Source organism: Bombina bombina, chromosome 5, assembly GCF_027579735.1.
Source record: "Bombina bombina isolate aBomBom1 chromosome 5, aBomBom1.pri, whole genome shotgun sequence".
Lineage (NCBI taxonomy): Eukaryota > Metazoa > Chordata > Amphibia > Anura > Bombinatoridae > Bombina > Bombina bombina.
The window spans coordinates 71,532,007-71,554,596 of NC_069503.1; the positions used below are offsets into that span (position 1 = coordinate 71,532,007).

Below are 22,590 nucleotides of genomic sequence, written 5' to 3' on the forward strand. Positions count from 1 at the left end.
AGCTTAAAAGTCAGGGATTGATGTGGGTATCATGCACTTCTACATATGTATACACTAACCTATGATATAATATATATATGCACTCACTGGATTTAAAGTGAATATAATCATTTTATTGCAAGTGATAAAAAAGTGAACATGCCTTTTTTTAAAGTTTATCTCTTTAAGGTGGTTGGGCTGGTATGTTATTTGAGCTTTACACTGCTTTACACCCTTTTTACATATGTTCCTGTTTAGATAGTTACTTGATACGAAGTACTGTACACATATAACACCCTCCCATATACTATTAATATTGTTCTGATTGATTAGCGTGGTGCCATTGGTGTATCATTAAACATAGACCTGGAGTTTTTACCTTCTCTAAATAACACTGCATTGCCCTCTTTACTATTAACAATTTCCCTATATTATCTTACACTTTAGCTGGCATGAGGTATCACTGCAATACCACACTTAGCTATCTTCCTCCAATTCTAAAGCCAGTCTGTTTTTTTTTTTACACATGATCTGCTAATTGCTGAATGTCAGCTCTATATTTTATTTTTTGCTCATTTATTGTATACCCTAATACAGCGTGGGTTCCTAGGTGTGCTAGGTAATGTATGTGCTTTGTACTGTGTGTGATGGTCAATGTTTGAGCTGGGGACAGTGTCAGTTTGGTACTGCGTAAGCTGGGCATTGTTTCTTTCATGTAATTAGCAAGAGTCCATGAGCTAGTGACGTATGGGATATACATTCCTACCAGGAGGGGCAAAGTTTCCCAAACCTCAAAATGCCTATAAATACACCCCTCACCACACCCACAAATCAGTTTTACAAACTTTGCCTCCTATGGAGGTGGTGAAGTAAGTTTGTGCTAGATTCTACGTTGATATGCGCTCCGCAGCAGGTTGGAGCCCGGTTTTCCTCTCAGCGTGCAGTGAATGTCAGAGGGATGTGAGGAGAGTATTGCCTATTTGAATTCAATGATCTCCTTCTATGGGGTCTATTTCATAGGTTCTCTGTTATCGGTCGTAGAGATTCATCTCTTACCTCCCTTTTCAGATCGACGATATACTCTTATATATATACCATTACCTCTACTGATTTTCGTTTCAGTACTGGTTTGGCTTTCTACAACATATAGATGAGTGTCCTGGGGTAAGTAAGTCTTATTTTCTGTGACACTCTAAGCTATGGTTGGGCACTTTTTTATAAAGTTCTAAATATATGTATTCAAACATTTATTTGCCTTGACTCAGGATGTTCAACATTCCTTATTTCAGACAGTCAGTTTAATTTTTGGGATAATGCATATGAATCAATCAATTTTTTTCTTACCTTAAAATTTGACTTTTTCCCTGTGGGCTGTTAGGCTCGCGGGGGCTGAAAATGCTTCATTTTATTGCGTCATTCTTGGCGCGGACTTTTTTGGCGCAAAATTTTTTTTCTGTTTCCGGCGTCATACGTGTCGCCGGAAGTTGCGTCATTTTTTGACGTTCTTTTGCGCCAAAGGTGTCGGCGTTCCGGATGTGGCGTCATTTTTGGCGCCAAAAGCATTTCGGCGCCAAATAATGTGGGCGTCTTTTTTGGCGCTAAAAAAAAATATGGGCGTCTTTTTTGTCTCCACATTATTTAAGTCTCATTATTTATTGCTTCTGGTTGCTAGAAGCTTGTTCACTGGCATTTTTTCCCATTCCTGAAACTGTCATTTAAGGAATTTGATCAATTTTGCTTTATATGTTGTTTTTTCTATTACATATTGCAAGATGTCCCACGTTGAAACTGAGTCAGAAGATACTTCTGGAAAATCGCTGCCTGGTGCTGGAGCTACCAAAGCTAAGTGTTTCTGCTGTAAACTTATGGTATCTGTTCCTCCAGCTGTTGTTTGTACTGATTGTCATGACAAACTTGTTAATGCAGATAATATTTCCTTTAGTACTGTTACATTACCTGTTGCTGTTCCATCAACATCTAATACTCAGAGTGTTCCTGATAACATAAGAGATTTTGTTTCTAAATCCATTAAGAAGGCTATGTCTGTTATTCCTCCTTCTAGTAAACTTAAAGTCTTTTAAAACTTCTCATTTTTCAGATGAATTTTTAAATGAACATCATCATTCTGATTCTGATAATGGTTCTTCTGGTTCAGAGGATTCTGTCTCAGAGGTTGATGCTGATAAATCTTCATATTTATTTAAAATGGAATTTATTCGTTCTTTACTTAAAGAAGTCCTAATTGCATTAGAAATAGAGGATTCTAGTCCTCTTAATACTAAATCTAAACGTTTAGATAAGGTTTTTAAATCTCCTGTAGTTATTCCAGAAGTTTTTCCTGTCCCTGATGCTATTTCTGAAGTAATTTCCAGGGAATGGAATAATTTGGGTAATTAATTTACTCCTTCTAAACGTTTTAAGCAATTATATCCTGTGCCATCTGACAGATTAGAGTTTTGGGACAAAATCCCTAAGGTTGATGGGGCTGTCTCTACTCTTGCTAAGCGTACTACTATTCCTACGGCAGATGGTACTTCCTTTAAGGATCCTTTAGATAGGAAAATTGAATCCTTTCTAAGAAAAGCTTACTTGTGTTCAGGTAATCTTCTTAGACCTGCTATATCTTTAGCGGATGTTGCTGCAGCTTCAACTTTTTGGTTAGAAGCTTTAGCGCAACAAGTAACAGATCATAATTCTCATAGCATTATTAATCTTCTTCAACATGCTAATAATTTTATTTGTGATGCCATTTTTTATATCATTAGAGTTGATGTCAGGTATATGTCTCTAGCTATTTTAGCTAGAAGAGCTTTATGGCTTAAAACTTGGAATGCTGATATGTCTTCCAAGTCTACTCTGCTTTCCCTTTCTTTCCAGGGTAATAAATTATTTGGTTCTCAGTTGGATTCTATTATCTCAACTGTTACTGGAGGGAAAGGAACTTTTTTACCACAGGATAAAAAAATCTAAAGGTAAATTTAGATCTAATAATCGTTTTCGTTCCTTTCGTCACAACAAGGAACAAAAGCCTGATCCTTCATCCTCAGGAGCAGTATCAGTTTGGAAACCATCTCCAGTCTGGAATAAATCCAAGCCTTTTAGAAAACCTAAGCCAGCTCCTAAATCCACATGAAGGTGCGGCCCTCATTCCAGCTCAGCTGGTAGGGGGCAGATTATGTTTTTTCAAAGAAATTTGGATCAATTCCATTCACAATCTTTGGATTCAGAACATTGTTTCAGAAGGGTACAGAATTGGCTTCAAGATAAGGCCTCCTGCAAAGAGATTTTTTCTTTCCCGTGTCCCAGTAAACCCAGCGAAGGCTCAAGCATTTCTGAAATGTGTTTCAGATCTAGAGTTGGCTGGAGTAATTATGCCAGTTCCAGTTCTGGAACAGGGGCTGGGGTTTTATTCAAATCTCTTCATTGTACCAAAGAAGGAGAATTCCTTCAGACCAGTTCTGGATCTAAAAATATTGAATCGTTATGTAAGGATACCAACATTCAAAATGGTAACTGTAAGGACTATCCTGCCTTTTGTTCAGCAAGGGATTTATATGTCTACAATAGATTTACAGGATGCATATCTGCATATTCCGATTCATCCAGATCACTATCAGTTTCTGAGATTCTCTTTCCTAGACAAGCATTACCAGTTTGTGGCTCTACCATTTGGCCTAGCAACAGCTCCAAGAATTTTTACAAAGGTTCTCGGTGCCCTTCTGTCTGTAATCAGAGAACAGGGTATTGTGGTATTTCCTTATTTGGACGATATCTTGGTACTTGCTCAGTCTTCACATTTAGCAGAATCTCATACGAATCGACTTGTGTTGTTTCTTCAAGATCATGGTTGGAGGATCAATTTACCAAAAAGTTCATTGATTCCTCAGACAAGGGTAACCTTTTTAGGTTTCCAGATAGATTCAGTGTCCATGACTCTGTCTTTGACAGACAAGAGACGTCTAAAATTGATATCAGCTTGTCGAAACCTTCAGTCACAATCATTCCCTTCGGTAGCCTTATGCATGGAAATTCTAGGTCTTATGACTGCTGCATCGGACGCGATCCCCTTTGCTCGTTTTCACATGCGACCTCTTCAGCTCTGTATGCTGAACCAATGGTGCAGGGATTACACAAAGATATCTCAATTAATATCTTTAAGACCGATTGTACGACACTCTCTGTCATGGTGGACAGATCACCATAGTTTAGTTCAGGGGGCTTCTTTTGTTCTTCCGACCTGGACTGTAATTTCAACAGATGCAAGTCTTACAGGTTGGGGAGCTGTGTGGGGGTCTCTGACAGCACAAGGGGTTTGGGAATCTCAGGAGGTGAGATTACCGATCAATATTTTGGAACTCCGTGCAATTTTCAGAGCTCTTCAGTCATGGCCTCTTCTAAAGAGAGAATCGTTGATTTGTTTTCAGACAGACAATGTCACAACTGTGGCATACATCAATCATCAAGGAGGGACTCACAGTCCTCTGGCTATGAAAGAAGTATCTCGAATTCTGGTTTGGGCGGAATCCAGCTCCTGTCTAGTTTCTGCGGTTCATATCCCAGGTATAGACAATTGGGAAGCGGATTATCTCAGTCGCCAAACGTTACATCCGGGCGAATGGTCTCTTCACCCAGAGGTATTTCTTCAGATTGTTCAAATGTGGTGACTTCCAGAAATAGATCTGATGGCCTCTCATCTAAACAAGAAACTTCCCAGGTATCTGTCCAGATCCAGGGATCCTCAAGCGGAAGCAGTGGATGCATTGTCACTTCCTTGGAAGTATCATCCTGCCTATATCTTTCCGCCTCTAGTTCTTCTTCCAAGAGTAATCTCCAAGATTCTGAAGGAATGCTCGTTTGTTCTGCTGGTGGCTCCAGCATGGCCTCACAGGTTTTGGTATGCGGATCTTGTCCGGATGGCCTCTTGCCAACTGTGGACTCTTCCGTTAAGACCAGACCTTCTGTCGCAAGGTCCTTTTTTCCATCAGGATCTCAAATCCTTAAATTTAAAGGTATGGAGATTGAACGCTTGATTCTTAGTCAAAGAGGTTTCTCTGACTCTGTGATTACTACTATGTTACAGGCTCGTAAATCCGTATCTAGGGAGATATATTATAGAGTCTGGAAGACTTATATTTCTTGGTGTCTTTCTCATCATTTTTCCTGGCATTCTTTTAGAATTCCGAGAATTTTACAGTTTCTTCAGGATGGTTTGGATAAGGGTTTGTCTGCAAGTTCCTTGAAAGGACAAATCTCTGCTCTTTCTGTTCTTTTTCACAGAAAGATTGCTAATCTTCCTGATATTCATTGTTTTGTACAAGCTTTGGTTCGTATAAAACCTGTCATTAAGTCAATTTCTCCTCCTTGGAGTTTGAATTTGGTTCTGGGGGCTCTTCAAGCTCCTCCATTTGAACCTATGCATTCATTGGACATTAAATTACTTTCTTGGAAAGTTTTGTTCCTTTTGGCCATCTCTTCTGCCAGAAGAGTTTCTGAATTATCTGCTCTTTCTTGTGAGTCTCCTTTTCTGATTTTTCATCAGGATAAGGCGGTGTTGCGAACTTCTTTTAAATTTTTACCTAAGGTTGTGAATTCTAACAACATTAGTAGAGAAATTGTGGTTCCTTCATTATGTCCTAATCCTAAGAATTCTAAGGAGAAATCATTGCATTCTTTGGATGTAGTTAGAGCTTTGAAATATTATGTTGAAGCTACTATAAATTTCCGAAAGACTTCTAGTCTATTTGTTATCTTTTCCGGTTCTAGGAAAGGTCAGAAGGCTTCTGCCATTTCTTTGGCATCTTGGTTGAAATCTTTAATTCATCATGCTTATGTCGAGTCGGGTAAAACTCCGCCTCAAAGGATTACAGCTCATTCTACTAGGTCAGTTTCTACTTCCTGGGCGTTTAGGAATGAAGCTTCGGTTGATCAGATTTGCAAAGCAGCAACTTGGTCTTCTTTGCATACTTTTACTAAATTCTACCATTTTGATGTGTTTTCTTCTTCTGAAGCAGTTTTTGGTAGAAAAGTACTTCAGGCAGCTGTTTCAGTTTGAATCTTCTGCTTAGATTTTCAGTTTTTTTCTTTATAAGATTTAAACTTTATTTTTGGGTGTGGATTTTTTTCAGCGGAATTGGCTGTCTTTATTTTATCCCTCCCTCTCTAGTGACTCTTGCGTGGAAGATCCACATCTTGGGTAGTCATTATCCCATACGTCACTAGCTCATGGACTCTTGCTAATTACATGAAAGAAAACATAATTTATGTAAGAACTTACCTGATAAATTCATTTCTTTCATATTAGCAAGAGTCCATGAGGCCCACCCTTTTTTGTGGTGGTTATGATTTTTTTGTATAAAGCACAATTATTCCAATTCCTTAAATTTATGCTTCACACTTTTTTCTTATCACCCCACTTCTTGGCTATTCGTTAAACTGATTTGTGGGTGTGGTGAGGGGTGTATTTATAGGCATTTTGAGGTTTGGGAAACTTTGCCCCTCCTGGTAGGAATGTATATCCCATACGTCACTAGCTCATGGACTCTTGCTAATATGAAAGAAATTAATTTATCAGGTAAGTTCTTACATAAATTATGTTTTTTGCTTGGTGTTGTGGGTGCTGGGTGTGCTAGGTGCTGTGTGTGCTAGGTGCTGTGTGTGCTGGGTGCTGTGTGTGCTGGGTGCTGTGTGTGCTGGGTGCTGTGTGTGCTGGGTGCTGTGTGTGCTGGGTGCTGTGTGTGCGAGGTGCTGTGTGTGCGAGGTGCTGTATGTACTGTGTGTGCGAGGTGCTGTGTGTGCTAGTCACTTTGTTTACTAGGTATTTCGTGTGCTGACACTGTGTGCTAGGTTTAATGCGTGCTAGGTACTACATGTGCTCGGCAAGGTGGGTGTCGGGTACGGTGGGTTCTAGGTACAGCTTAAGCTAGGTACAGTGGGTGTTAAGTACAGCGTGTGCTAGGTACAATGAGTGCCGGGTACAATAAGTGCTAGGTTCAGTGTGGGCTGAGTATAGCGTGTGCTGGATACAGTGTGTGCTGGATACAGTGTGTGCTAGGTACTGCGTGTGCTAGGAACTGCGTGTGCTAGGTACTGCGTGTGCTAGGTACTGCGTGTGCTCGGCAAGGTGGTTGCCGGGTACGGTGTGTGCTAGGTACTGTGTGTGCTAGGTACAGTGTGTGCTAGGCGCAATGGGTGTTCGGTATAATGTGTGCTAGGTACCGCGTGTGCTAGGCAGGGCGCGTGCTAGGTGCAATGTGTGCTGGACATAATGTGTGCTAGGTGCAATGTGTGCTAGGTACCGCGTGTGCTAGGTACCGCGTGTGCTAGGTACCGCGTGTGCTAGGTACCGCGTGTGCTAGGCAGGGCGCGTGCTAGGTGCAATGTGTGCTGGACATAATGTGTGCTAGGTGCAATGTGTGCTAGGTAACGCGTGTGCTAGGTACCGCGTGTGCTAGGTACCGCGTGTGCTCGGCAAGGTGCGTGCCGGGTACCGTGTGTGCTAGGTACTGTGTGTGCTAGGCGCAATGGGTGTTCGGTACAATGTGTGCTAGGTACCGCGTGTGCTAGGTAAGGCGGGTGCTGGGTACGGCGCATGCTGAGTACAATGTGTGCTAGGTGCAATGTGTGCTGGACATAATGTGTGCTAGGTGCAACGTGTGCTAGGTGCAACGTGTGCCAGGTACAGGGTGTGGCAGGTACCGCGTGTGGCAGGTACCGCGTGTGGCAGGTACCGCGTGTGCCGGGTACGTTGGGTGCCGGGTACCGTGTGTGCTAGGTACTGTGTGTGCTAGGCACAATGGGTGTTCGGTACAATATGTGCTAGGTATAATGTGTGCTAGGTACCGAGTGTGCTAGGCACGGCGCGTGCTAGGTACAATGTGTGCTGGACATAATGTGTGCTAGGTGCAATGTGTGCTAGGTGCAATGTGTGCTAGGTGCAATGTGTGCTAGGTACGTGTGGTGGGTGCAATGTGTGTTAAGTGCAGTGTGTGCCGAGTACAGTGTGCGCCGGGTACGGTGTGTGCTAGGTATAACGTGTGCTGGGTGTAGCGTGGGCTGGGTATGGCGTGCGCAAGGTACAATGAGTGTTGAGTGTAATGAGTGCTAGGCTAAGTGTAGGCTAGGCACAATGAGTGCTAAGTTCAGTGGGTGCTACGTACAGTGTGTACTGGGTACAATTTGCATCTCACTTGTCTCTGGAATTTTTTATTATTACCCACATTTCTAGATGTTGGCAGAACCTGCTCTCAATCTCTATGGCCATACCCATTACTACATACTACAGCAATTTTTTTTTTATTTATTATTATTTTTTATTTTATTTTCTTCTTTCGAACTGGCTCTTTGGAACATTAAATTTTGTTTATAAGCATCACCCCCCCCCCCCCCATATTCTGAGCCCACACTAGGGTTCAATCTTGGTGAATTATTTTCACCACAAATCTCTGCAATTTACTTATGATGTATCAATGTTTTGACAGCTATTGCAGCCGGACCTGCGTGTCCGTTTCTTTTTGTCTGTTTATGTTTGAGCAGGGGTCCTGCGTGTCCCCAAGTGTTACTTTACATTCTAAAACTGAATACAAATTCTTAATTTAAAAAAAAACTCAGTAAATATTACAGGGAGGGCATTATCATGGTCAAGCTGCCTGGGACTGGAAAATCTATTTGTGTTAATAAAATATTGCAGTTACAGGGGATACTGCCCTCCACTGTAATATTTACAGGGTTTTATTAAGCTGGAACAGATAAGAGCAAATTAATTAATATTCATTCACAATTTAATTTATTACTTTATACATTTTTGTTGATATTGATAGCATTTACTCCATTATCTATGTCTCTTTAACTCTATACAGCGCTAACGGTGTATCTACCTGTATTTTACCAAACCCCATCCCCACTTGTCATGTAGAATTGTTACTGTATTGCTCAGAAGTACAGATCAGTGGGGTAATCACATTTTGCCAGTCCATAAACCAATTAATAGCTATTTAATTTTACATGCATATACATTGCAATAAAGTCACACAATAAAACTGGCAGAGTGTGAATCAAATTAGTATAAATACACAAATCAGTGTGGCAATAGTTCTCTTATGCCTTTCTGCTTCAATAAAGCCACACCACAAATCAGTCCTAAGACGTCTAATGTGCCACAATACAGTCCTGTATGGGTACAAACAATATAGGGTCAGCACTTGTGAACGTGCTCTCTTACCCACCACCTCCGACTTTTACGGCTCCTGAGAGGTAAGTAGAGACCTCGATATCCAATCGTTGAGAGCAACGACCCCCGGTCTCTTCTGCCTCCATCGGCGTCTCTGACCCAAAGCACTCCACAGGTGGCCCGGCACTTCCGGGTTTTGACATCACAATCAATAGGAAGATGTGGATTGGCTCTTTGGCAGAGCGTGTAGTAAACAGCTGTTCGTCGGCGTAGGATCTCTGGAAACAGCATACAATAATCATCAAAGGAAATGTGATCCACGCCAGATAGGTTAAAACTTGAACTTTTATTCACTTCTTTAAAACAAAAGGAAGACTTTCAGGATACAGAGTGAGCGCAGCACTGGGCTGGGCTTACGCGTTTTGGCAGACAAGCTGTAATCATAGCCTATAGTGCTGTGTTCACCTCTGCTATTTAAGAACATGAGGGGTAGCGCATTGGCTTACAATCAATTGCTAATTAAAAACACTTGTGCGCCACTCTGTTAGCTGTTAACTGTTAAACGCCTGAAAACAAGGGAACACAAGAACGAAAGGGGGGCAAAACAAATAACCATATAAGCAGTTCATAATCAGCACAGGGTACAACATTTAAATAGATACCACAACATTTGTCTTGGTATAGTGGTGATATGTGAATTTATCCTGATATATTTGGACATTGAAGAAATAAACATATCAGGGTACCCTTATTACACAAGCATGTGCATATGTGTTCATAAATAAATATGTATATATCGAAAAACCACAAGGATGTAGATAAAATATGATACCTGATTATTTCTGGATCTTAAATGTGACAAAATAACCCATGAAGATTACTGTTTAAATGTCTAATATGTCAAATTAGAGGAAACTTCTCCACCAAAGATCTATATGAAATGTGCCTATTTCATGACTTTATTTGTTTATTTGACTTGTCCCGTATGACCTATTGCACTAAACCTGTCCACCTCACTCCTCATTATTGTGATACACAATCTCCTGAGTTTGTATGAACACATCATTTCCATGGTGTGGCTCATATGCCTGGTGGATTGCTAAATAGGCACACTATTGCATGTAAATTGGTTTTATTTATTCCCAGTAATTTATCATGTCAAATTTGGAATTGAGTCCCTTAGGGACTCTAGTTTCCATTTTAAATATCCAGAATATTTCTCTCTTTGCTAGAAGCTGGTCAAGGTTGCCTCCCCGTTTTGGTAGGACCACTTTTTTTATTGCACACCACCTAATTGCCAGTATGTATTTTTGCAAAGTGCTGTTCTCTGATTCTTGAATTCATGTCTCTCGACGTGAGGCCTATATATAGTTTTTTACACTGTATGCATGTGATCAAATATATGACATAACTGGTTCTGCAATTCATACAAGAACGTATGTCATACTTAATACCATTCGCCATTGACTCAAAGTCCTTGGTTACTTGCACAAATTCACATGGGTGACAGTGATGGCTCCCACATTTGTACATGCCCACTTGGGTGACAATTTGACATATTAGACATTTAAACAGTAATCTTCATGGGTTATTTTGTCACATTTAAGATCCAGAAATAATCAGGTATCATATTTTATCTACATCCTTGGGGTTTTTCGATATATACATATTTATTTATGAACACATATGCACATGCTTGTGTAATAAGGGTACCCTGATATGTTTATTTCTTCAATGTCCAAATGCTCACTCTGTATCCTGCAAGTCTTCCTTTTGTTTTAAAGAAGTGAATAAAAGTTCAAGTTTTAACCTATCTGGCGTGGATCACATTTCCTTTTGATGATTATTATACATTGCAATAGCCCAGCCTATTAGACCTTTATAGAAACATGTCTGCCCCATTTACCTTACAGCGGAAAACAACCGGATGCTCCACATCCTCATTTTAGTGTAATCTAAATTCAATTAATCCTGTTTCTCAATCCGGGATTCCAGCAGGATTTTTTATACAACTGATTCCAGCCACTTTAGGAACAACTCCTCTATAGCGCTTAATATCCTGAACTAATTGCTAGCTGGAGTAGGTTCCTGCTGAACTTCTGAACAGACGTACCTGGCTTGCAGTGCAGCCTTCTGAAATGACTGGTGTGAGCCGCAGCACCTGTAAACGCACGAGGTCTGCGTGGGTCGGTTTACCGGGCGGGCGGTATTAGTTGGTTGGTATCTTGGTGGGTGGGCTCAGCCAATGAACTGCAATGTGACTTCCTCTTCCTGCACCGATGTACTTACATTGCTAGTATCCAGTACTAGTGTCTGCGCATGCGTTTAGCCTCCTAGCCTGAATCAAGAGTCCACTAACGCTTACAGAGTGTTTGACTGGTAAATTTTATGGCTTCTGTCACTTCTGATTGGCCCTATCACCCATTAGGAAAGGTGAGGGGAAAAATAAAAATGAGTATGGACTGGACAGTTAACAAATTTGTCTGAGCCAAAAAAGATAAGAGAGGTAAAAAAAAAAAAAATCATGCTGCTCTAAATTGCGCCTTGGTTGCCTATATACAAACGCTGGCCCTGCTGAGCACATAAGGTGAGCGAATGACAAGAGGACTGTATGTGCCACTAATCAGCAGCTGGCACCATAGTGCATTATATGCTTTGTCACAAAGGTCCCCAAGGGAATAAAGGAGATTTGATAATAGAAGGAAATTAGAAAGTTCTTTAAATTTGAATTTTAAAAGTTTAATTGTGACTTTGCTGTCCCTTTAATGTGTTTCTAATTACCGGTGTATAAAATAGTATAAAGTGTATGGGAAATTTCACCTTTAGCTTTATTTTTTTATGTAAAATAACTGTTTGCTGTTTGTAATTTATTTTCATTATTAAATTGTACACAGCCTTTTAAATGACCTGAGGCTCCGGCTCCTACTTAGCATATGCAGGAGATCACATTATATAAAAATATGAGTCTGTTATTGGCTGATAGCTGTCACATGGTACAGGTGCAGAACTACATTTATTAGAAAACAATCTATTGCTCTTTTAAATTCATAGTAAGTTTTATGTCACTGTATTTTTATTATGCAACTGTGGTTTTGTAATTCTATATGTTATGGTCCTTTCTTCTGTTATGTGTGATCAGTCCACGGGTCATCATTACTTCTGGGATATAACTCCTCCCCAACAGGAAATGCAAGAGGATTCACCCAGCAGAGCTGCATATAGCTCCTCCCCTCTACGTCAGTCCCAGTCATTCTCTTGCACCCAACGACTAGATAGGATGTGTGAGAGGACTATGGTGATTATACTTAGTTTTTATGACTTCAATCAAAAGTTTGTTATTTTAAAATAGCACCGGAGCGTGTTATTACTTCTCTGGCAGAGTTTGAGGAAGAATCTGACAGAGATTTTTACTATGATTTTAACCGGAGTCGTTAAGATCATATTGCTGTTCTCGACCATCTGAGGGAGGTAAAGGCTTCAGATCAGGGGACAGCGGGCAGATGAATCTGCATTGAGGTATGTGGCAGTTTTTATTTTCTGAATGGAATTGATGAGAAAAGCCTGCCATACCGTTAAAATGACATGTATGTATACACTTCAGTATTCTGGGGATGGTATTTCACCGGAACTACTCTGTTAAAGGTCATTAATCCTTTTAATAACTATTCTCATGTTAAACGTTTTTGCTGGAATGTAGAATCGTTTAACTTTGCTGAGGTACTGTGTGAATAAATATTTGGGCATTATTTTCCACTTGGCAGTTTTTTTGCTTTAATTGTGACAGTTTCGTTTCTCTTCACTGCTGTGTGGGAGAGGGAGGGGCCGTTTTTGGCGCTCTTTGCTACGCATCAAAAAATTCCAGTCAGTTACTTTTATATTTCCTGCATGATCCGGTTCATCTCTGACAGATCTCAGGGGTCTTCAAACTTCTTTGAAGGGAGGTAAATTCTCTCAGCAGAGCTGTGAGAATCCTTATAGTGACTGTGAATAAAAACGTTGTTTTATTTTCTTATGTACAAATTTAATTAGTGTTGTTTTTACTAATGGGAACAAACCTTTGCTAAAAGATTGTGTTGTTTTAAAGTTTGATGCTATAACAGTTTTTCAGTTCATTATTTCAACTGTCATTTAATCGTTAGTACCTCTTTGAGGCACAGTGCGTTTTTTTGCTAAAAAAGATTATAACCAAGTTGTAAGTTTTTTTGCTAGTGTGTTAAACATGTCTGACTCAGAGGAAGATATCTGTGTCATTTGTTCCAATGCCAAGGTGGAGCCCAATAGAAATTTATGTACTAACTGTATTGATGCTACTTTAAATAAAAGTCAATCTGTACAATGTGAACAAATTTCACCAAACTGCGAGGGGAGAGTTATGCCGACTAACTCGCCTCACGCGGCAGTACCTGCATCTCCCGCCCGGGAGGTGCGTGATATTTTGGCGCCTAGTACATCTGGGCGGCCATTACAGATAACATTACAAGATATGGCTACTGTTATGACTGAAGTTTTGTCTAAATTACCAGAACTAAGAGGCAAGCGTGATCACTCTGGGGTGAGAACAGAGTGCGCTGACAATGCTAGGGCCATGTCTGATACTGCGTCACAGCTCGCAGAGCATGAGGACGGAGAGCTTCATTCTGTGGGTGACGGTTCTGATCCAAACAGATTGGACTCAGATATTTCAAATTTTAAATTTAAATTGGAGAACCTCCGTGTACTACTAGGGGAGGTCTTAGCAGCTCTCAACGATTGTAACACCGTTGCAATACCAGAGAAACTGTGTAGGTTGGATAAATACTTTGCGGTACCGGCGAGTACTGACGTTTTTCCTATACCTAAGAGACTAACTGAAATTGTTACTAAGGAGTGGGATAGACCCGGTGTGCCGTTCTCACCCCCTCCAATATTTAGAAAGATGTTTCCAATAGACGCCACCACTAGGGACTTATGGCAAACGGTCCCCAAGGTGGAGGGAGCAGTTTCTACTTTAGCTAAGCGTACCACTATCCCGGTGGAGGATAGCTGTGCTTTCTCAGATCCAATGGATAAAAAATTAGAGGGTTACCTTAAGAAAATGTTTGTTCAACAAGGTTTTATATTACAACCCCTTGCATGTATCGCGCCGATTACGGCTGCGGCAGCATTTTGGATTGAGTCGCTTGAAGAGAACCTTAGTTCCTCTACGCTAGACGACATTACGGACAGGCTTAGAGTCCTTAAACTAGCTAATTCTTTCATTTCGGAGGCCGTAGTACATTTAACCAAACTTACGGCTAAGAACTCAGGATTCGCCATACAGGCACGCAGGGCGCTGTGGCTAAAATCCTGGTCAGCTGATGTTACTTCTAAGTCCAAATTACTTAATATACCTTTCAAGGGGCAGTCCTTATTCGGGCCCGGTTTGAAAGAAATTATCGCTGACATTACGGGAGGTAAGGGCCACGCCCTACCTCAGGACAAGGCCAAAGTTAAGGCTAGACAGTCTAATTTTCGTCCCTTTCGGAATTTCAAAACAGGAGCAGCATCAACCTCCACTGCACCAAAACAGGAAGGAGCTGTTGCTCGTTACAGGCAAGGCTGGAAGCCTAACCAGTCCTGGAACAAGAGCAAGCAGGCCAGGAAACCTGCTGCTGCCCCAAAGACAGCATGAACCGAGAGCCCCCGATCCGGGACCGGATCTAGTGGGGGGCAGACTCTCTCTCTTCGCCCAGGCCTGGGCAAGAGATGTTCAGGATCCCTGGGCACTAGAGATCATATCTCAGGGATACCTTCTAGACTTCAAATTATCTCCCCCAAGAGGGAGATTTCATCTGTCAAGGTTGTCAACAAACCAGATAAAGAAAGAAGCGTTTCTACGCTGCGTACAAGATCTGTTAACAATGGGAGTGATCCATCCGGTTCCGCGGTCGGAACTAGGACAAGGGTTCTACTCAAACCTGTTCGTGGTTCCCAAAAAAGAGGGAACTTTCAGGCCAATCTTAGATTTAAAGATTCTAAACAAATTCCTAAGAGTTCCATCGTTCAAAATGGAAACTATTCGGACAATCCTACCCATGATCCAAGAGGGTCAGTACATGACCACAGTGGATTTAAAGGATGCTTACCTTCACATACCGATCCACAAGGATCATCACCGGTATCTAAGGTTTGCCTTCTTAGACAGGCACTACCAGTTTGTAGCTCTCCCATTCGGATTGGCTACGGCTCCAAGAATCTTCACAAAGGTTCTGGGTGCCCTTCTGGCGGTACTAAGGCCGCGAGGGATTTCGGTAGCTCCATACCTAGACGACATTCTAATTCAAGCTTCAAGCTTTCAAACTGCCAAGTCTCATACAGAGTTAGTTCTGGCATTTCTAAGGTCGCATGGATGGAAAGTGAACGAAAAGAAGAGTTCTCTTTTTCCTCTCACAAGAGTTCCATTCTTGGGGACTCTTATAGATTCTGTAGAAATGAAGATTTACCTGACAGAGGACAGGTTAACAAAGCTTCAAGATGCATGCCGTGCCCTTCATTCCATTCAACACCCGTCAGTAGCTCAATGTATGGAGGTGATCGGCTTAATGGTAGCGGCAATGGACATAGTACCTTTTGCACGCCTACACCTCAGACCGCTGCAATTGTGCATGCTAGGTCAGTGGAATGGGGATTACTCAGATTTGTCCCCTACTCTGAATCTGAATCAAGAGACCAGAAATTCTCTTCTATGGTGGCTTCATCGGCCACACCTGTCCAGGGGGATGCCATTCAGCAGGCCAGACTGGACAATTGTAACAACAGACGCCAGCCTACTAGGTTGGGGCGCTGTCTGGAATTCTCTGAAGGCTCAGGGACTATGGAATCAGGAGGAGAGTCTCCTTCCAATAAACATTCTGGAATTGAGAGCAGTTCTCAATGCCCTTCTGGCTTGGCCCCAATTAACAACTCGGGGGTTCATCAGGTTTCAGTCGGACAACATCACGACTGTAGCTTACATCAACCATCAGGGAGGGACAAGAAGCTCCCTAGCAATGGTGGAAGTATCAAAGATAATTCGCTGGGCAGAGTCACACTCTTGCCACCTGTCAGCAATCCACATCCCGGGAGTGGAGAACTGGGAGGCGGATTTCTTGAGCCGCCAGACTTTTCATCCGGGGGAGTGGGAACTTCATCCGGAGGTCTTTGCCCAAATACTTCGACGTTGGGGCAAACCAGAGATAGATCTCATGGCGTCTCGCCAGAACGCCAAACTTCCTCGCTACGGGTCCAGATCCAGGGATCCGGGAGCGGTTCTGATAGATGCTTTGACAGCACCTTGGAAATTCGGGATGGCTTATGTGTTTCCACCCTTCCCGCTGCTTCCTCGATTGATTGCCAAAATCAAACAGGAAAGAGCATCAGTGATTCTAATAGCGCCTGCATGGCCACGCAGGACTTGGTATGCAGATCTAGTGGACATGTCATCCTGTCCGCCTTGGTCTCTACCTCTAAGACAGGACCTTCTGATACAGGGTCCATTCAAACATCAAAATCTAACTTCTCTGAAGCTGACTGCTTGGAAATTGAACGCTTGATTTTATCAAAACGTGGTTTTTCTGAGTCAGTTATTGATACCCTGATACAGGCTAGGAAGCCTGTTACCAGAAAAATTTACCATAAAATATGGCGTAAATACCTATACTGGTGCGAATCCAAACGTTACTCCTGGAGTAAGGTTAGGATCCCTAGGATATTGTCTTTTCTACAAGAAGGGTTAGAAAAGGGTTTATCAGCTAGTTCATTAAAGGGACAGATTTCAGCTCTGTCCATCTTATTACACAGGCGTCTGTCAGAAAATCCAGACGTCCAGGCTTTTTGTCAGGCTTTAGCTAGGATCAAGCCTGTGTTTAAAGCTGTTGCTCCGCCATGGAGTTTAAACTTAGTTCTTAACGTTTTACAGGGTGTTCCGTTTGAACCCCTTCATTCCATTGATATAAAATTGTTATCTTGGAAAGTTCTGTTTTTAATGGCTATTTCCTCGGCTCGAAGAGTCTCTGAGTTATCAGCCTTACATTGTGATTCTCCTTATCTGATTTTTCACTCAGACAAGGTTGTTCTGCGTACTAAACCTGGGTTCTTACCTAAGGTAGTCACTAACAGGAATATCAATCAAGAGATTGTTGTTCCATCCTTGTGTCCAAATCCTTCTTCAAAGAAGGAACGTCTTCTACACAATCTAGATGTAGTTCGTGCTCTCAAGTTCTACTTGCAGGCAACTAAAGATTTTCGCCAAACTTCTTCCCTGTTTGTCGTTTATTCTGGACAGAGGAGAGGTCAAAAAGCTTCCGCTACCTCTCTCTCTTTTTGGCTTCGTAGCATAATACGCTTAGCCTATGAGACTGCTGGACAGCAGCCTCCTGAAAGAATTACAGCTCACTCCACTAGAGCTGTGGCTTCCACTTGGGCTTTTAAGAATGAGGCCTCTGTTGAACAGATTTGCAAGGCTGCAACTTGGTCTTCGCTTCATACTTTTTCCAAATTTTACAAATTTGATACTTTTGCTTCTTCGGAGGCTATTTTTGGGAGAAAGGTTCTTCAGGCAGTGGTTCCTTCTGTATAATGAGCCTGCCTATCCCTCCCGTCATCCGTGTACTTTTGCTTTGGTATTGGTATCCCAGAAGTAATGATGACCCGTGGACTGATCACACATAACAGAAGAAAACATAATTTATGCTTACCTGATAAATTCCTTTCTTCTGTTGTGTGATCAGTCCACGGCCCGCCCTGTTTTAAGGCAGGTAAATATCTTTTAAATTATACTCCAGTCACCACTTCACCCTTGGTTACTCCTTTCTCGTTGATTCTTGGTCGAATGACTGGGACTGACGTAGAGGGGAGAAGCTATATGCAGCTCTGCTGGGTGAATCCTCTTGCATTTCCTGTTGGGGAGGAGTTATATCCCAGAAGTAATGATGACCCGTGGACTGATCACACAACAGAAGAAAGGAATTTATCAGGTAAGCATAAATTATGTTTTTTAAATGGACTGAATTTGCCAAAAGAACATATATCTCATTATATTATTACTCTATGTAAACACAAATTCTTTATTTTCTTAACTCCATCCAAAAAAAACCCAATTGAAATGAACATTTTAGTGCCTATCTCTCACACACCCTTGCAGTGTGATTTAAGACAACTTAGTATTGACCAAGAGAAGTTAAAGGACTGGGGGTGGAGCACATAACAAAATGTCTGACAGTGAGAATTAGTAGGAGGTACAATACCAATACTGCAGTATGCAATTTAACTTATATTTAAACAACTGATTTAACATTTCTTTCAGTAGAAAATATTGTTTTATAGAAATGATAGAAAACAAAGATTATAATATGTTTGTAAAGTTGTGATATGGCCCCACTCCCACTTAAATAGATTTTCTACCATTATGTTGTATAGATCTGGGAAGATTCATATTTAAGGGGCAATTATAACACTCACAGAGCTAACTGTACTAAATGCTTGTGCTGAATCAATAGCACATATGTAATAACCTAATCAGCTGATCTGTATCACATGAATTGTTATGTGTGCCTTTAATTATACCATACGTACAGTTAATCAGAACCATTATTTATTATTATCTGTCTAAACCATTTAATATACATTTTACAGACACGGCCAGAGCACTGAGAGATATCAGGTATTGATGTAACAGGAGTGAATAAGGGAACCTTCTTCCTGAGCACAGACATTGGAGCCTGTTATCACCATGAACTCATATGTGCTAGGTGAGTAAAATAGATATTATGCTGACTTTAATTACTGGGAAAATAGAATAGATTGCTTATTAAATGAATATAAACTATTACAATTATATCTGAATCTTTAAGAGCATTTGTGTCAATGACGTTATAAAGATGGAGCAACCCCTATTGCGCTGAGGCGGAGGGTAAAAAAAATTCTACTCCCCCCTCTGTGCTTTTAGACAGAACATGTCCAACAACTGCCTAACTTCACCTCCTTACCTGGTTCAGTACTCAGAACACCTGCAACTCCACCTTTCCCTGCCCTGACCTCTCTCATGGAACACCCATAACTACACTTATGCCTACCTTTTTCCCATGTGTGAAACACCCACAACTCCCCAGTGTTCCCCACCCCAGAACCACCACTAGTTTTTGTGCTTAATTTTCCAGTAAGTATTATTAAACTAATAAAGTTTTTGTCAGTTTATATAAATTGAACAACCACAGCCAAAATCTAAAGATTATCATAAAGTCACTGCTTCTTACCCTCTCAAAACATCTCACACTGATTATTAGTCTGTGATGATTAAGACATCATGTTCTCACCCAACTGGTTGAGTATGAGCTGCGCACTGCTGTATGTGCAGTTGCTTGTGCAATATTATATGAGGATGGTGGATGCCACCTCTCTTGCCCAGAATACAGATGTACTTGTTCCCTGGCTGAGAACATTATCCACACACTCCTTGTTTAATGCGCCCTATAACTTGTTTTCATCAGTAATCAGTAATTTAGGTTACTATGATGTAGTAATGTTTACATTCTATGTCATGCTTTTTTAATTTGTGATTTACAGGTAAATAACTTTAAAAATACAAAACAGAAGACATTTTTGAATATAAAAAATATAATGTTTTTTTAATTGAGATGGATTATATTATAAAGAATAAACATTCTTATTTTTCTTTATTCCATTTCTTTTTATGTAGACAAACATGTCAATAGTTCATATCCATCCTTCACTACAGGAAGCATCAGAATTATACCGCAAACTCCAAAAGTCTTAGACACTGACGACTATTCACAAACACTAGGGATATCACAGCAGATATTTAAAGAAGATGGTGAATTGGCAGGAACTGGGCAGCAATCATTATGTACAGAGAGTAATTTAGTTATCAAACAAGAGGACACAATGTATGCCATATCTAGTGAAATTATTATCCCAGAGGATAAACCACAAATATTTACTGAGTTTTCAAAACATAATAAAGAAGAGAAAAGTCTACAGTCTAGCCAAATGATTCATATAAAGGAGGAACCTTTCAAATCTACAGAATGTGAAAAAAACTTTAGAGGGAAGTCTCATCTACTAGAACACCACACAATTTACACAGATGAGAAGCCACACAAATGTACTGAGTGTGGCAAATGTTTTACACGAATGAATCGTTTGAAAACTCATAAAAAGATTCACACAGGAGAAAAGCCTTTCACATGTACAGAGTGTGGAAAAAGTTTTAGACGAATGGATCATCTGAAAACTCATAAAAAGATTCACACAGGAGAAAAGCCTTTCACATGTACAGAGTGTGGAAAATGTTTTACAATAATGAATTGTCTGAAAACTCATGAAATGATTCACACAGGAGAAAAGCCTTTCACATGTACAGAGTGTGGAAAAAGTTTTGCACGAATGGATTGTCTGAAACTTCATGAAAGGAGTCACACAGGGGAGAAACCTTTCACATGTGCAGAGTGTGGAAAAAGTTTTACAGAAACGAATAGTCTGAAAACTCATGAAAGGATTCACACAGGGGAAAAGCCTTTCACATGTACAGAGTGCGGAAAAAGTTTTACAAAAAAGAGTAAACTGAATACTCATGAAAGAAGTCACACAGGGGTAAAGCCTTTCACATGTACAGAGTGTGGAAAAAGTTTTAGACGAATGGATTGTCTGAAAATGCATGAAAATACTCACACAGGAGAAAAGCCTTTCACATGTACAGAGTGTGGAAAAAGTTTTACAAAAAAGAGTAAACTGAATACTCATGAAAGAAGTCACACCGGGGTAAAGCCTTTCACATGTACAGAGTGTGGAAAAAGTTTTACAGAAAAGAGTAGTCTGAAAAGTCATGAATGGATTCACACAGGAGAAAAACCTTTCAGATGTACAGAGTGTGGAAAAGGTTTTACACAACAGAGTAGTCTGAAAACTCATGAAAGGATTCACACAGGAGAAAAGCCTTTCAGATGTACAGAGTGTGGAAAAAGTTTTACAGAAAAGAGTCACCTGAAAAAACATGAAAGGATTCACACAGGAGAAAAGCCTTTCACATGTACGGAGTGTGGAAAAAGTTTTACACAACAGAGTAATCTGAAAACTCATGAAATGATTCACAAGGGAAGAAACCTTTCACATGTTTAGAAAGTGGAAAAAGGGTTTTTATTGAAATTGGGTATCACAAAACACCAAATATTTACACACAAATATATATATATGTGTGTAAATATTTAATTTCCCAGTTAATGTATATAAAATGTTATGTAGCAAGATTGAAATAAAATGCTTATAACTACGTTGCTTATGTTTTTAACTCCCCCCCCCCCCAGTTTTTTCTTCTTCTTAAACTCTGCCCATAAAGTTTAATGATCTAAGCAGAGCCGTTTTCTGTGTTATTATTGTAACTACTGGCATGCTGTGGGAGGGAGGGGGAAAGGGAGGAGGAGGAATCACTAAGGACCGACACCCAGCATAAGGAGACGTTTAGCAAGGGTCGTATGCATTATCTAGCAGTGTGATTTTCCTGTCACACCCTATGCAGAAACACAGTCAAACTTGTGTGTAATCAGAGGGTGTGACAGGAGTAGATGACACTGCTAGATAATGCATATGATCCTTGCTAAACGTCTCCTTATGCTGGGTGTCAGTCCTTAGTGATTTACATTCAGGAGAGGTCATGAAAATAAGACTTTTGAACAAATTATATTATGCGGCTTGCCGCCCGTGGGAGCTTCCCTCTCCCTCTCAGAGCATGTCAGTAGTTACAATAATAACACAGAAAACGGCTCTGTTTAGAGCATAAAACTTTAAGGGCACAGTTTAAGAAGAAAAAAAACTGTGTGGGGGGAGTTAAAAACATAAGCAACGTAGTTATAAGCATTTTATTTCAATTTCTGCATGTTTTATATACATTAACTGGGAAATTAAATATATTTATACCCTCACTGAGAAATAACTGTTTTCAGACACTGCAGTTCACACGCTGCAGGCAGAGATGTGATTCCTTCCTCTAAGTACTGTGTCTGTATAGACAATATGGTTTGTGTATCACATGACTGCATCATGACCATGTGACAACTGTGCCCCTGTAACGCACGCTACAATATGGCAGCTTACATAGGAAATCAAGCACGGTCTCAACACTGTATTTCAGAACAATCTCCTTCAAAAGTTTGGGCTAAGAGTAACAGATAAAATAGACAGCAGTGGTTTCTTTATTTTTATTAATAAGAAAAAGTAGGTTTCACCAATTTTCATCAGGTGTTTAATATCCCTTTAAAGGACATCAAATGACAGATTTGAGTTATTATTGGAAGTCTATATGAGAAGCAAAAAAAGCATTTTAATTTGAAACATACAGTATATGCAACAATAAAACAAACACTTTTTAAAGTGTTTGTTTTATTGTATGGCAGCTTACATAGGAAATCAAGCACGGTCTCAACACTGTATTTCAG

General features: G+C 40.6%; 2 protein-coding genes across 2 annotated transcripts in view; both read left to right on the forward strand.

Annotated features, from left to right (window-relative positions):
* Positions 1-18,831, forward strand: part of LOC128659891 (E3 SUMO-protein ligase ZBED1-like) — an 83,775-nt gene extending 64,944 nt beyond the window's left edge. The window contains exon 3 of the mRNA XM_053713478.1: positions 18,776-18,831. Coding sequence (XP_053569453.1) covers positions 18,776-18,810 — 35 coding nt within the window. The 3' untranslated portion in view covers positions 18,811-18,831. The remainder of the gene's footprint in view (positions 1-18,775) is intronic.
* LOC128659893 (oocyte zinc finger protein XlCOF6-like) overlaps positions 1-21,418 on the forward strand; it is a 191,127-nt gene extending 169,709 nt beyond the window's left edge. Inside the window, exon 4 of the mRNA XM_053713480.1 lies at positions 20,331-21,418. Coding sequence (XP_053569455.1) covers positions 20,331-21,277 — 947 coding nt within the window. The 3' untranslated portion in view covers positions 21,278-21,418. The remainder of the gene's footprint in view (positions 1-20,330) is intronic.
* Positions 21,419-22,590: the final 1,172 nt, after the last annotated feature.